Raw genomic sequence first — 14,830 nt, forward strand, 5'->3', positions numbered from 1 at the left:
AATGAATCAAAAGTTCTCAAGCAATTAATTTTCAGCGAAACAACAACAACAATAACGGACAGCAAAATCAGCGACTGGAGCTGTAACAATTTTTATGAATGAATAAAGCAGAATAAGGCAAAACACACAAACTCACACACAGACGCACACGCGCAACGAACGAAAAGAGCAACAACAGCAAAGCAAACATAAAACGCAAACGAAAAGATCCCCAAAATAGTAAGTGAATACAAAGTAGGCAATGCACGGGCAATGTGTATGAAAAATAAGGTTAGCCCACTAAAGTCCAAAAAGGAATAGTGCACAAGGCACTCGGAAAGCGTCGTTGAAATAAGCTCTGCGGAGAGACATGCCCCACCCTGCACCGCATACACCTTGTGCATATGAAATATGAAAAGAAAAAACATGCGAGATGTACACAAACACACACCAACTCCTGTATGTAGAATTGTATGCACGTTCCTCTGCATGAATGACCAAACGAATGAATGAATTGAATGAATGAAAAATCGTGGAACAACAACAGCAGCAACATAAAAGTTGTTAACGCAGCAATTCCACGAAAGAGACAACCTCAAGAAGTGGACAGTAAGAAGAAGTGGATATCCAAACGAAACAGAAAAGAAGAAGAAGAAACAAAAAAAAAAGATCTGTGAACATGACAATTTGAAAGGTATGAAAAAAACTTAAATTAAAACAAAAAACTTAAATCCGAAAAAGAAGCACGAGAGAGAGGAGCAGCAGCAAGTGTGTGGATATGTTGTGTGTTTTTCTGTGCGGCAGTCAACTCGTTTTCCAGCTCCATTTCCAGCTGGCAACAAATTGTGCGTTTTTCGAGGGGGGAATGGTAATGGGAACGGGCAGTGGGAGCGCATAAGAAAAGGCGGGGGAACGGCATGGAAGCAGGGGAAGCGACACAGGCAAAGCGGGAGAGTTCAAATTATGAATAAATAAAGCGTAGAGACCCCGAAGAAGAGGAAGAAGGCAACTCTAAAAATCAAAATAAATACAGAAACAAGGGAAAGCTAGCTTCTGAACACAGAGTCCCTTGATACCCTTGACAAAATCATAAAATTTTGATCAAATTTAAGGGATAAGGTATTTTAAGCAACATTTTCTGGTTCCATCTTGATGAAATGTTTTCAAGAACTTTTCGACTGCCATCCCATCTGTAGAGCACTCTATGATCTACGAAAACCTCAATACAACATTTGTAACTCTGGACCTGAGACTCGACTCGACTGACAAATAGTTATAACCTTTCTTTTACAGGGTATATGCAGCAAGCAACCAACGGATTGCAGTCAAAGCTGAGCAACAAGTCAGCGACGCGCCCACGGACAGTGGCAGAGACAACGACAGAGCACCAGCACTGGCAAAGACTGCAGAGGAGGCAAAGCGGCCGCAGAAACAGAGATAAAAGAGGGACTTTAAGAGGAGGAACCCCAAAGACAAAGCCGGTTTGCAGGAACTTAGGCGCAGGCAGAACCGCGAGAGGAAGAGAAGCGAAGTGCGGAGTGGAGCACGCAAAAAAAGGAAGGAAACAAACATCAAGATCCAACGACAGCAGCAAAAGAGGAAGATCAACAGAGCGAGAGAGAAGGAGACAACAAACAAGATCCAGTCGCTGGCTCCCCATCATACATACAGCCCCCCCCCCCTCCTAAATCATTCATCAACTGCATTTCAAAGCCTTAAGGCAATCGGTACGGGGTACGTATCCACCATTCCCCAACAGCAAAAACAGAACCAGCAAACGTTTTTTGTTTTGTGCGAGTATGAATGAAAACGAACGTGTTTTCTGGCTGAGAGAATCTGAAAAAGAGAGAGAGCACTTTGAAGCTAACGTTGACTGCGACGCCAGCAGCAATTGATGAATGAAATGAGCGCCAAAATGAATGAAAGTTGTGGGGCGCAGGGCTGCGACGTCGACGCTAGCGTTAGCGTTGGCAGAGCAGAGTGCTCTCTCTGACGTTTGGGGTTTGTTCTCTCTGCTGCTGTTGATCTTTCTCTCTCTGGCTTTGGATCCATCTCTCTCTCTTTCTCTCTCTCTCTCTCTCGCGCTGACGTTGGCGCTCATTCAAATCATTTTTATAATATTATTTTCATACAAATCTTAGGCCATATTTAATAAGAAAAAAATTTAATTTGCTTAATTTATTTGTTTCTTTTTTTCCGTTTTTTGAGGTTGTTATTTTCAAAGTTTATGATTAATGAGAGATGATTAAAGCGAGGGCCGCTAGTATTTCTGTGTGTGTGTGTGTGTGTGTGTGGTATATAGAATAAACATATTTACTACATATGAATGTAAACATGTGTATTCGTATGTGTGCATATAATTAAAATAAGGGCAGCCCTGTCAGAATCTTTTATACACCAAAATGTAAACTAAATGTATGTGACTGTGCCCTCTTGCTCCTCTTCAGGCTCTCCTTCTTCCTCAGCCTCTTTTTCGTTTTCTTCTGACTGATGTTCCCCCCCTTTTTTTATCCCATGTCCATTGAAAAGAGGTCTCCTCCTCCTCCCCCTCTTCAGGCAGCATCTGCGCAGTTGTCAACGTTGTTGCATGTTTTTTTTGTTTTAGTAATTTCTATGCCCTACACTGGTAGAATAAGAAGAGTATATTTTATGTACGGAAAGGTTTGAAACATAGGTCCTTGCTTAGACCAGACACGGGTATAGGAAATATTTTGTTCTTCTACTTTCCAGATGTGCAAATCAAAGAAATTTGACAGGTTTCCCTTTTCAAATTCAGAATTAAAAATAAGAACATAATTTGCACACAGTTACATCCAATTATAGGGTATTCCCAAGGTCTCCGTTCGTTTATTCCCCTTTTCTGTTGCCATTTTATGGTCGGGCGATCTCTTCTAGCGACGCGACGAGCGAAAAGTTCATGCTGTCGTCGCGCAGGCAGAGCAAGGGACTCCTCTGGTTCCACAGATGTGTGTAAGAGAGAGTACGAGCATATTTTCTATATATATATATATAAGCCACTATATGTTCATGCTGATGTATGTGTACATATATTTAGTTGGGCACTGACTTTTAGTCTTGGTTTCTGTTCTTGCTGTTGCTGCTTTTGTCGCTGCGTTGACATTGAAATTGTGTTTGCGCTTTTGTTGATCTCTACGCAGCGATAAGACATAAATATTGTACATAAATACTTTTTACGTCTCTTTTTTCGGGGGTTCTGTACGAGTTCGGGTACCGTTCCGTTCCGTTACGTTCCGTCCCGTTCCTTTCTTTCCAGTGTATCCCCAAGATCTTATTATTTTTATAAACATTAAAACAGCACTAAAATGGATTTTACCCTGAGGAGGCTCCAGCTGGCAGTAGGCTTCGTTCCTCATGTGGCCTGATGTGTGTCATGGCACAGATACAACAAAGATACAGAAACCGAGTCTGCACTGCTAGAGTTTTGACGGATTTGGAATATGATCTTAATTGATGAAAATAGTTTATTAAATATTTTTAGATATTTTACTGAGAGTAGAGCATAATTCCTGGAATAATCTTAATCTTTTAAAACTCTGGGGAAACATTCAAGAGATTAACCTCTTTAAAGCTTCAATTCGCAGTAAAGTTCTAGCGACTTGAATTCTCGGGGGAGAAGTGCCTTCGGATTTTGCTTTCGACTGCGGAGCGGCCAAGTGTTACTCATAAGTAGAAGTACTTTCCCAGTATTTAGTGTTGTTGTCGAATCACAAGTATTTCTCATTATTAACACATATTTGCTCGGTACATTGTTCCCTCGCTGCGGCCACAAAAAAAACAGCAAACATCAGGGCAAAAGATGCATAACAAATAACCATAAAACGTTTTCCGACACAAACAAATATGCATACATACATATGTACATTTGTGTATGTATCTGTGTAATAGATAAAGTATAGTAGACACATGTCAAAGCACAGCAGTAGCAAGAACAACAACAAAAGCGATAAAAGAAAGAGTAGCTCAAGGGGAGAAGTCGCAGTTGTTGATACTTACTCTTGAAGATTCAATCATGAGATCTTCCACTACCCAACTCTTATTTCTCTACCAGTAACGATTTGTCCATAACCGAAAAGATACACTAATTATGAATATTTTGAGATTTTTTAGAAGAGACATTTCTCAAACGAATTTCCCATGTTAACTATAGCATGTAGTGGCATGTTCATCAAATCAAAATAACCTTTTTATATATCTCTGTGAAGGGTATAACGACAATGTTTTTGTCACATTACGTATACGATCAGTGGACTGACAAACGGATGGATGATGGCTGAATGGAGGGACTGCCTGAAAAAGACTGCGTGAGTGAGTGACTGACTGACGTATTGCCTGATTGACAGCAGCAGCAACAGTTGAATAGGAAGAGCATAGGGGGAGTACATGGTAAGGTAACCCTCTGCATATTTTTCAGATATTTATTTCGTGTTTTTTCAAATGCAAATGTAGCTTTTTTTTCGTTCTCAAAGAGGAGCCCCAAAGCGGATTGAACGAGTGAATGAATGAATGAACGAAAGAGCAAATGATTGGGTAAATGAATGACCAAATGAATGGCTGAATGTAAGTTTTCTCTCTCTCTCTCTCTCTCTCTCTCTTGGCATTTTGCCGGATTTTCTGAGGAAGGAGGAAGAACACTGGGCTGGGCGCGCACCTACCGGAAACAAACGACGTGACTTTTCACAGAAATCTATGCGAAATGCTACCGATAATTATGTACATTTTTTCATTCATACAATAAATAATAGTACATACAATCCACATGCATATATCATGTGCTATGGTGCTAGAACAATCCCTCTGCAAAACAATAATCGTATCTTTTCCTTATTTTCGTGTGGATTCTTTCAAGCCACACGCTTCTTTTTTGCTGTGGGGCATTATCTTATCGCCAAATAATGTTGCCCTCCCTCTCTCGCTCTCTTGCCATACTTCTGCATCTCTCTCTCTTTTCCTCTATGTCAGCGCCTTTTTTATCGCACGGTTCAAAAGGCAAAAAAAAAAGACCTAACAATAGGAATGGATTTATAAAACCGATTCGACCATGATATATCCTCTAAATAAAGAACTCTCTAGCGCAAACTTTCCCATTTAAACTACCATTTCATCTGTGGATCATCTAAGAGTGAAGGTAGCGTTGTTATGGGATGCATTTCATGGCTAAACTAAAAGCTATATACACACAAAACCATCACTAATGATGGCTTGATACTCTACAACACTCGTTGCGGAGTACTAGAGCAATGCTCTTCCATGAACAAATATATTCTACATAGTATATATTAATGTACATATCTGTCGTGCTTGTGGCAACTGATAGGGCCATAACGAAACGCGCCCCAACCATATAGTTGTTGAACATTCGCATTTGCAGCCAAGCTCTTCAACAACATTTTGCTCTTCAATTATTATGGAGTATGAATTTCTTGGAAATCTGTTATCAAATTGAAGCCCACAAAGACCACAAAATTCCATTCAACAAACAAACTGAAAAGCAAAACCAAAGACATAATAATACAAATCAAATAAATGAAGCAGTAAAGTATATGGCAAATGGGGTTTCTTTTCTGGCAGTTTGTCATCGTAAAGAATCCGCATAAATGATATATGGGTGGGCTCTAGTGTACTCACCCAAGGAGGCTTCATGATCTGAAATATCCGATAAACTGCAGATGGTGGGCGGCAAATCCTTGCAACCATTGATGGGCTCCTCTTTGATGAAGATGTTCTTCGACTAGAAAGGAGAAAAAGGAGAGGCAAAGGTAAGTATAAAAGTATCCCATAACGGATCTTATTTTAACTTATTTATCCTAATTTGTAGTATTTGTACTCTCCAAGTAATATCTGTCATACAATGATTAAATCCACAACAAGGCCTGCCTCCCCTTCTTCCAAATGATTCTCTGTGTGTGCCTGCTCTGTGTTTGTACATATTTATAAACAAGCCACTTTTACCCAATTACAAAATAAATGTACATTTGTTCCCTCCCAACCATCTCTCCCTCTGTCTGTGAAAAGTGTAACCAGGGGGCGGCTCGAGTAATCAGAGCCAGCCACGGAACATGGAATAGATTGCCAGCAATTGACGGGTGCCTCTGTGGACTGCCCCAATGTCCACAGCAGAGCAGCGAGGTCTCCACCCACCCCCCTTGAGAGATCTCGTTCTAATAAATTGAATTGTACGTTTGACTTCCATATATACAGAGAGGGGGATCCAGAGAGAGAGGTCCCACTGTGTCGTCGCTTAATGATAATGGAGGTCAGAATAGTCAAATGAAATGTGTGTATCACACACAAATTTCGATTGGGAACTCAATTCGAGGACTCTCCTGATGGCACCCCACCACACATGCCCCATAAAAAAGTATATTTTGGTTTTAAGCTTCAGTTTCGTTCCGAAATGGAAACCCAAGAAGACTCTTTCTGTTGCTGCTGCCCAGACATGATAGAGATCGGATTACATTGTGGGCTGGGCATTTTCCAAGCGACTGCACATCGGGCCATGTCCTGAGAGAGAGAGAAAGGATCGTCAAGCCTTTGGGGTCACGGACCGGATGAAAGTGGTCAACGGTTCAGCGGATATGCGCTGAACCGCAGGCTCTGAAACGATCCCCAAAAGATCAGCTGGAACCGAGAAAGAATGTCCCAATGGGAAGCCCTACACAAACCCATTGTTCGAGACTTTTTTCAGTTCCTTCGAGCGATCTTTTGGTATGGCATGGGCGGCCTTTTGTCAATCGTTTCTATCACAAGATGCGTCATAAATTAAGTGGCACGCTTCTGGCTTTTATAGCACACACAATAGATTGTTTGCACAATAGAATTACGCCTTTGAGTGACGCGTAGACGCGACTTTAGGACACCCTCTCCACCACGCTTCAAAGAGATCTTCCCGAGACTATTTGCTGCATTGGTGGATCGTTGGGTAATAAATATTTAAAGGGTGTTGGATACAAATCAATAAGCATAATACATAATAATTGCGCTTGCGTTTCGTTAACCAAATTTAGAATCCGCTCGCTTCGACGTGTTTTGCATTCCGGATTGAGGTCTCTCTCTCTCCCTCTCGCAAGCGCTGTCACCGATCGATGCAGTCGAGGCTGTCAAAGTGGCATAGAAAACGATGGACAGCCAGACAGACAGGCTATCGATCGATCAGCCACAGAAAAGTTTATATATAGATATTATAGAATTTATGCAGCCATCGATCAGCAGCAGATCTACGTGCAAGTCCTTGAAGAGTTAGAAATCAATGGGATCATCGTTCATAGAGTGTTTGCCTAACGAGATTCTCAGATGAAGAATCTTCTGTACAAATTAACGGATAACTGTTCCAGCTTAGCTTTATGCAGATCCTCAACGATATTCGCAGTGATATTCCTATAATAAAAATAGAATAAGTGAACCTTACCTCCACTAAACTCGTTAGAAATGTAACCTTTCGGTTCTTCTTGAGCCTCATGTTGCTGGTGGAGTTATTGCTATTCAGAATCGATGGCACCACCGATGAATGAATGCTGACGTTGTGCTGCGGTTGTGATTTAAACAGATGACCAGCGTTGAAGCCGTTGAACAGTTCGTTGAGGTTGTGGGGGAAGGAAAACTGTGCAACGGACGACGAAGAGTGTGTTCCACCTGCGGCGGCTCCTCCTCCTGTGGCAATGGCGTTGGATGCGGGGGGCAACGCTGGTGGTGGCAGCATAAACTTTGTGGCAGATAGATCTGTTTTACAAATCGCCAATTCCATATTGCGAAGGCATCTAGAGAGGGAGAACGGAAAACGTGGAAATTAGTAAACAAATCAATGCAAGAGGAAAAGCGGAAAATGAGTGCCACAAATGGGAGGCAATTATCGGCACAATTATCGCACCATTTAGCAGTCATTTTTATTGGACCTCGTTCACACCTCCCGTTCGCACCTTTGCACACGGGTCTCCATGTCTCTCTCTCTCTCTCTCTCTGTTGATTCAACAAATTATGACACTTTTGCAACATCAAAGGCCGCCTCCTTTTGAGGTGCACACAGAGCCACAACAAAAGGCACCGCCCGTGAGCACACTTTTGGTCTGATATTTAAACAGCATCCATCCATGCCAGACGAGTACTCGTATGAACATATTCTTTGGGCTGTAAGGCGGTTTCCCAAAGGGTTTTTCTCAATATATATATATTTCTAATGGGTTCTCCTCTTTAGAGTTCTGTCTCTTTAGAGTTATCAAATATTTACTCGGGCCTAACAGCGGATGATTATGATGTTGTTTGGGCATTTGGGGGATTTGGGAACTCATTCAAGACAGCAAAAAAACATGAAAAATTACTTTGAAGTACGACAAAGACAGAAAAAGAACGAGAGAGATCAAGCAGCCAGACAGCAGAGCACATTCACACGGTGAAAGATCTTCTTTTCGTTCTTTATACGATATATTCCATGTGTTCAGATTTTAGGCTAAACAGATTTCACCCTTCAGCTTTTGCTCTGTTTTGTGGTTTCTGTGGATCTCTTTTTTTATGATTTTCAATAGAACTTCTTTCTATTTTTAGGGTTCTTCAACTAAAGAATAGTTGGAAAAATCTTGAAGATCGAAAGATAAAGAAGCCGAAGTCGAAGTCGAAGTCCTACAATTATTCTGCCGATTTCCATTTCTACGTCTACTCTTTCTTCTAGTATTCAACATCCCGCAACAGTTGACAAAATTTCCATCCAAACTCACGTCCAAATCCGAAAAAGTATAATAAATTCTTAGGGGAACTTTTATCAAACGGAAGTGCCGGAGCAGAGATAAGCCACCGCCGAGAAAGAAGAGAAGAAATCTCCAAAGCACACATGAGGGTTTGGGTTCTTATAAGGGTTTCTGCCACAATTCCATCCCAACCAGCCAGCTGCTCCCTTACTGATGCTGGGTGCTGATGCTTCACTATAAATAAATATAAATTACGGTTCCCCCATTGCCCCAAGATAAATCCCAGTAAATTACGCATTAACAATTACGAGTATATTTACATTAAATACAAGTACACACGCCCTGCGACTGATAAAAACATTTTAGTGATAAACAAAGTGAAGGAAAAAGTAATACCAAAAACGGGGGCACAAAACATGCGATAAAAATGCAAGTGGATTCTGAGGCCCTATGCAAATTTCAAAGCTAAAGAGCTGCCTGCAATCGCTCTCTATCTCTCTATTCCAGTGTGGCTTACCAAAAAAAAATCTAATGGACTCCAAAATGTGCAATCTATTTGGTTTATATTTGTGGAAAATGAATGCCAATAAATATTATGGAAATAAACAAAAAAAAAGTCTTAAAACTTAAGTACTTTATAATGGGTTTCTGAATGACTGAATACTAAAGCAGCACCATTAGGTTTAATGTATTTTGTTTTGTATTTACATATAATACATATTTTGTTTTATATGTGATTGGATCTAATATACAAAGATTAATGGCATTTTCAGGGGCAAATAATAGGGGGCCATAGAGTTCACCTATTGTGCATCTAATGATCATTCCATTCAGGCTGCCAATGCATACTTCAAATTTACAAGATCGAACGAGGAAAGAATAGAATTTATGGTAATATTGCCAACACATACGCCCATGTGTACATATATTCCCCAACAGCATCTTTAAATATTCCGAAACCTTGGGTAAAAATCTTACGCATATCTGCAAGAGATCGACAAAGGGAGTATCAGAGGATCTTCCAGGCAAGTGGTCGTCTAATTAGATACGGTATGCAAATACACGGGGAGCGGAGTGGAGAAACTGTCGCATCGGTGACGACTGAGTTGAAGTTTTCGGTCTGGCTCTTCTACGGTGCTTTTGTGACAGCTATCTAGTGGCCTTATCTACAATTACATACACACAAATATATGTACATATGAATGTAAATCCCCCTTGAAATGTCACCATATTCGCGCTCTGGATCTAAAACGGAAAGAAAAACAAAAGCAAAGAAAAGCAAAGCCATTTGCTCGAAGCTTAAAATACCCTTTAAGAGCCATTAAAATGCTGTCTCTCTGTCTGCCATTGTACCCTCTGAAATCGGACTATCTGGCATATATGATATACCCCTTTTACGCTAGGGTATTTGAAAATGAAAAACCGTTGCATAAATTGCAGCTTTTTTGTGTTTGCGAAATCAATTTTTGATTTGATTTGCTGATTTTCTGCGTCCACTGCTGGCAGAAACTGAGATCGGAACCAAAAGACACACATATCACACGATATATCCACGATATAAACTCGTATTCTCACAAGTGAATGTGCACTAAAAAAACGAATTTAAGTTAATCAACACATTTAAATGGATAATAAAATAAAAAATCAACAAGCGAGTGCAACAGAGTGCCACTCCGCCTTCTCGTTCTCAGCATTGATTGAACAATGTGGAACACACAGATCATACGAATGCAGCAAAAATATACTCTCAGTGCTCAGTGCTCATAGAAACGATATTACTTGTGTGCTGGCAGAAATTTATAATTAGATTAGAGGGATTGGGGGATTACAGTTTGTGGTTTTGGCTTTTGGTAAAAATACTAAATGCAATTTTTCACACAACCAAAACTATATAATTTATTGACGCACTAAAGTGCTCTGGCCTGGCCGCAAGAGGTAATTGGCATCATTTTTGGCACCCCAAATTGATTTCTGGTTTCAGAACAGAGAAAAATATAATGTCATTCAGCGGATAGTTTTAATATTTCGGAATGGAGAAATCTTTACTCTCTGCTAATTATACGAGTCGCGCGTTATGCAGCAGCTCCACTCGGTCGAATCTAAGTGGGAGAGAGCGTCTTCGTTGGTCCTAGAAATCCCATTTCGAGTGGAACAAGAAATTTAATAAACGAATGTTAAGTAAATGCTGTTTATAATCAATAATTTCAACCATGAAGATCAGTGGTTCCCATAATTGAGGTTTCTTTGCCCCTTGCTTCTACTCTCTGTATCTCCCTCTGTGAATCTTTGAAGACCAGTTTTAGGATCCTTTTTCCATAAATATCCAACAGATACAATTACAGTTCGTTCGTTGCCCCATGCCACGTTTTGATGATGCTAAAAGTATCAACCTGCTGCTGCTGCAGACAGTCTCGAGAGCACCGAGAGATCACAGATTGATCTCAAGACAAGATACATATACAACAGAGTCACACACAAATATAAATCACACAGACGGAGATCGTCTTCAGGGGCAACACATGTGCGCACAGGCGCAGGCGCAGACACAGGCAGGTCTCGTCCCGAACCGTCTTGAAAGCGAGGATCATCATTCGTTTAAGAGCCCTTTTTCAGCAGACATTGGAAGAGAAAACAAAAAGAACAGCAACTAAATATGTATTCTACCGTTACTTACACAAGTCCATACATACATACATAGATACGAAAAATTGCACCCCTATTTGTGTGTGGAGTAAAGGGCGGGGAGGAGTGTGTGCGGTGTCTGTGTGTTCACCATATCGAAAGATCATATTCGTTTACAATCTGTTCCTCCTTCAAGCAGATGCTGCTGCTGATGATGCTGTGCCCCAGACGCAGACGCAGACACAGACTCAGACTCAAGACACACACACCGAGATACAGCCAGGGACCCGCCTGAGACACAGAAACACGTCTCACTAGGAGAGAGTCTTTTCATATTCCATTTTTTTTTTTGCTATTTTTCCAAAGAAAACATATGTTCCCCCCTCTGTATGCTCCGATTTTCATGTTGTTCTCTTTCTCTACCCGTTTTTGTGGGTTATCTACATACGTTGCGTCGTCTGGTGCGGCGATAAGGTTTTTTTGCGCGTTTCTATTGTTTGTAGTTTCATGAGTTCTGCAACCTTTCGACTGCACATCGAACCGGCACCCAAATTAGGTGCCTCAGGGCATAAGCACCTGAAGTCCCATTCAAAATTTACTTTATTTTGGGTTTTTTTCAGGGGAAATCTTAGAAATGTTTGCCATTTTTATATGAAGGTTCTTTCATAGTCATAGATAATGGACTTTTTTTGATAAGAATAATTTGTTTAAGAACTCACAACAAAATGAGGGATTCGATTGGACATTTGGTTCTGGAATCGATAAGAAATTAGAGTCATACATATATAACCAAAGAATTAATGAAACGCAAAGGTTAATCTTTATCGATATATGAGTTTATTTATGGGAATGTATGGGAGTTACTGTCCCCAAAATTAGTCAAGGGAATGTGGGAGGTACTCTCCCTTGTTGGATCTTCCCGAAAAGTGAGTTCTTGTGACCTGAGAGAACGAATTATCGTTACACTAATCCAGCGATTCCTTCGGAGACCGAAGCTGAGATTACATGTAATTATGATTCCTATAGATTCCGGCAGGAATAACCCAATTATACCATAGCCCTTGGCCCCTAAACCCTTGTTAGATCTTTCCGAAACGAAACCCTTGATGCACGCCCCCGAAATGATAATCCCATACGAGTATCACTTTAATGATAAGTTTCTTCTATCACATTTACACATTGGGAATTGGGGTATTGTGGAGAACGCTCTCGCGATGCAGATCAATGGCCAGGGGAAAAAGGCAATCAAAAATGGGTTTGGTAAGGGACCGGAAACTGTAAGAGGAACACAGTAGTAATTTCGATCGTTGGTTCCCACCACAAGGGTTGTGGAAGTACCTCCACACAGATACACTGTCACTCGCTCTCTCTCTTAGCCATGAGTATCGGAATCGGTGGCAACAACCAATTCAAATTCTGTGGCAAGCAACGAGTTTTATAGGCAGCACAATCCTGGACTGAATCAAGCGGATAGTTAAGATCGCCCAGGGAAACCAGTTTTCCCCCTAGATTCCGATTCCAATTCCGATTCATTCAAGAAAACAGGCAACAGGCACACACACTCATGCACGCACACACTCGAAAAGGGTTTACAAAGGGGGGGGCTACTGTTTTTCAACACTTTTTTACACTCACCGGCGGTGGGGGGGTTAATAAAATAGCGCCGGGTATAGACAAACGCCCCTCAAAAATGTGGTAGAAGGTAGAATTTTTGTGTGCTTCTGCTCTATTCTCTGCCTCTGGTTATCCGCTGTGCCGTGGTGTTCGTTCACTCTTTTTATTAGGGTATCTTCAAATTAATTACAGCTTCAAATTAGGCGCATAATCTTGATCGAAGCAGGATTGCTATCTCTCTCTCTCTCTTTCTCTCACTCACACTCTCTGTCTTTAGTTGTGGCTGTGAGTGTCGGTGTGTGTGCTTAACCGTCTTGAGGGGATCAGCAGGTTGATTAGGGACCGTAAACGCGAAACCGTGGTTAGAGACAGAGAGGGGGACAGATTACGTGCCTGAAACAAAGCGCACGAAAGGAAGCACGCACGCACACACACAAGACAGAGTCGAGAGCCTCGGATTTAGGTTCGGCTTATAAGAAGGAACGTTGGATTTCGATGCCGACGTTGACAGAGCAAATCGAACAACGGATCAGACCCACGCACACATAGAAAAACACACGCGAAACACACTCACGCACATATTGATGTATTTTTAAGCGATTTTTGTGGTTTTGTGATAGATTTTTTTGTTTAACCGTATTTTCACCGATCTGGCGGGCAGGGGTTTGTTGTTTAAACTTTTGATATGGATATTTCTGTGGATTTTCGACAAAATATTGCACTCGCGATCACTGTTTTGATTTTTCAACGGACCGAACCAAAAGAGAGCGAAAAACATAGTGCGGCGCAGCGCAGGCAGCAACAGGCGCGACAGCAAAAGCGGCAACGGCGACAGCAACGGCGACGCCGACGCCGACGCGTTTCTCGGCTACAAGTGAGCGGAGAGAGCAAAACGCAGAGAGAGATTGAGAGAGAGAGACTGCAAGAAGAAGAAGCGGCGCAACAACTGCGCCCCAGACTTGCTGTTGTTTTTCACTCTTTCCCCCACTGATAACGACAGAATATAACAAAACGAAACGAAAATCGAGAGTATTTTGCACTATGCACATGTGTGTGTGTGTATCGGTCCGTATGGGTGTATGCTCCGATTTGGCAAATCAACTTTTGTCAAACGCACAGCAACAACAAGATTAACGTGAGCAGAAACGCGTGGGAGACTGAGAGAGCGACTAGAGACACATGCACACAACACTTGGGCGCAGCACAGCATGAGTAAAAAAGAAAATCTAAAATATCAGAATTACATATTTAGGCAACAAAAACAAATGCAATATGCGGCGGCGACAAATGCATAAGCAACAACAAAATCTGCGTGGTCAGAACTGTGGGTAAGTGCAAAAATACATACAAAAAGATTTGTGAGCGAGCTTGTGTGTGTGCATGTGAGTGGGCAATCATTTTAGCAAGCATTGGCACAGTGTCGCAGCAAACTTGGGTAATGTGAGATAAAAACTAGAAGAGAAAGCCTTTACGATTATATTATTTCTTAGTGTTCAGATTTGTTTCCATTTCCATAAACATCAACCACTGTGCATTTGGAAGACTCTCTTTGCCCAGAACTGGGACGGGACTCTACTGCCGCCGCACACCGAAACAGGTTTATGTGTATGCACACATAGAGAAACAAAAACAACAACAAAATAAGAGCCTGCGTTTTATTTTTTTGATATTCTGGCAACGCATTTCGCATAAATTATACACACACGAGCATAAATGCATGCATATGCAGGGGCGGCACAGCACAGCACAGCCAGCTGCACTGCACCCAAAAGAGGAAAAAGGGCAATAAGATTCGACGCGATCCCTCGGACCGGGGGCAGAGGCAGCCTTGCATAACGATACACACGTGCAACAAATATGGGGTTGCAGCGACGAGATTGTCAACTTGTCCTGTAATTAAACTGCTGCACAGACAGGGT

General features: G+C 41.5%; 1 protein-coding gene across 3 annotated transcripts in view; it reads right to left on the minus strand.

Annotated features, from left to right (window-relative positions):
• LOC117583057 (ETS-like protein pointed) overlaps positions 1 to 13,690 on the minus strand; it is a 77,037-nt gene extending 63,347 nt beyond the window's left edge. For 2 of the 3 annotated variants that reach the window (XM_034271224.1, XM_034271223.1), the window contains exons 1-3: positions 12,933 to 13,683; positions 7,406 to 7,754; positions 5,626 to 5,728 (exon numbers count right to left, since the gene is read on the minus strand). In XM_034271224.1, the coding sequence (XP_034127115.1) occupies positions 5,626 to 5,728; positions 7,406 to 7,741 (439 nt within the window). In that variant the 5' untranslated portion in view covers positions 7,742 to 7,754; positions 12,933 to 13,683. Of the gene's footprint in view, positions 1 to 5,625; positions 5,729 to 7,405; positions 7,755 to 12,932 lie in introns of all 3 variants that reach the window. The other variant, XM_034271228.1, reaches the window with a different exon arrangement.
• Positions 13,691 to 14,830: the final 1,140 nt, after the last annotated feature.

This window comes from Drosophila guanche, unplaced genomic scaffold (genome assembly GCF_900245975.1).
Source record: "Drosophila guanche unplaced genomic scaffold, DGUA_6, whole genome shotgun sequence".
Taxonomy (NCBI): Eukaryota; Metazoa; Arthropoda; class Insecta; order Diptera; family Drosophilidae; genus Drosophila; species Drosophila guanche.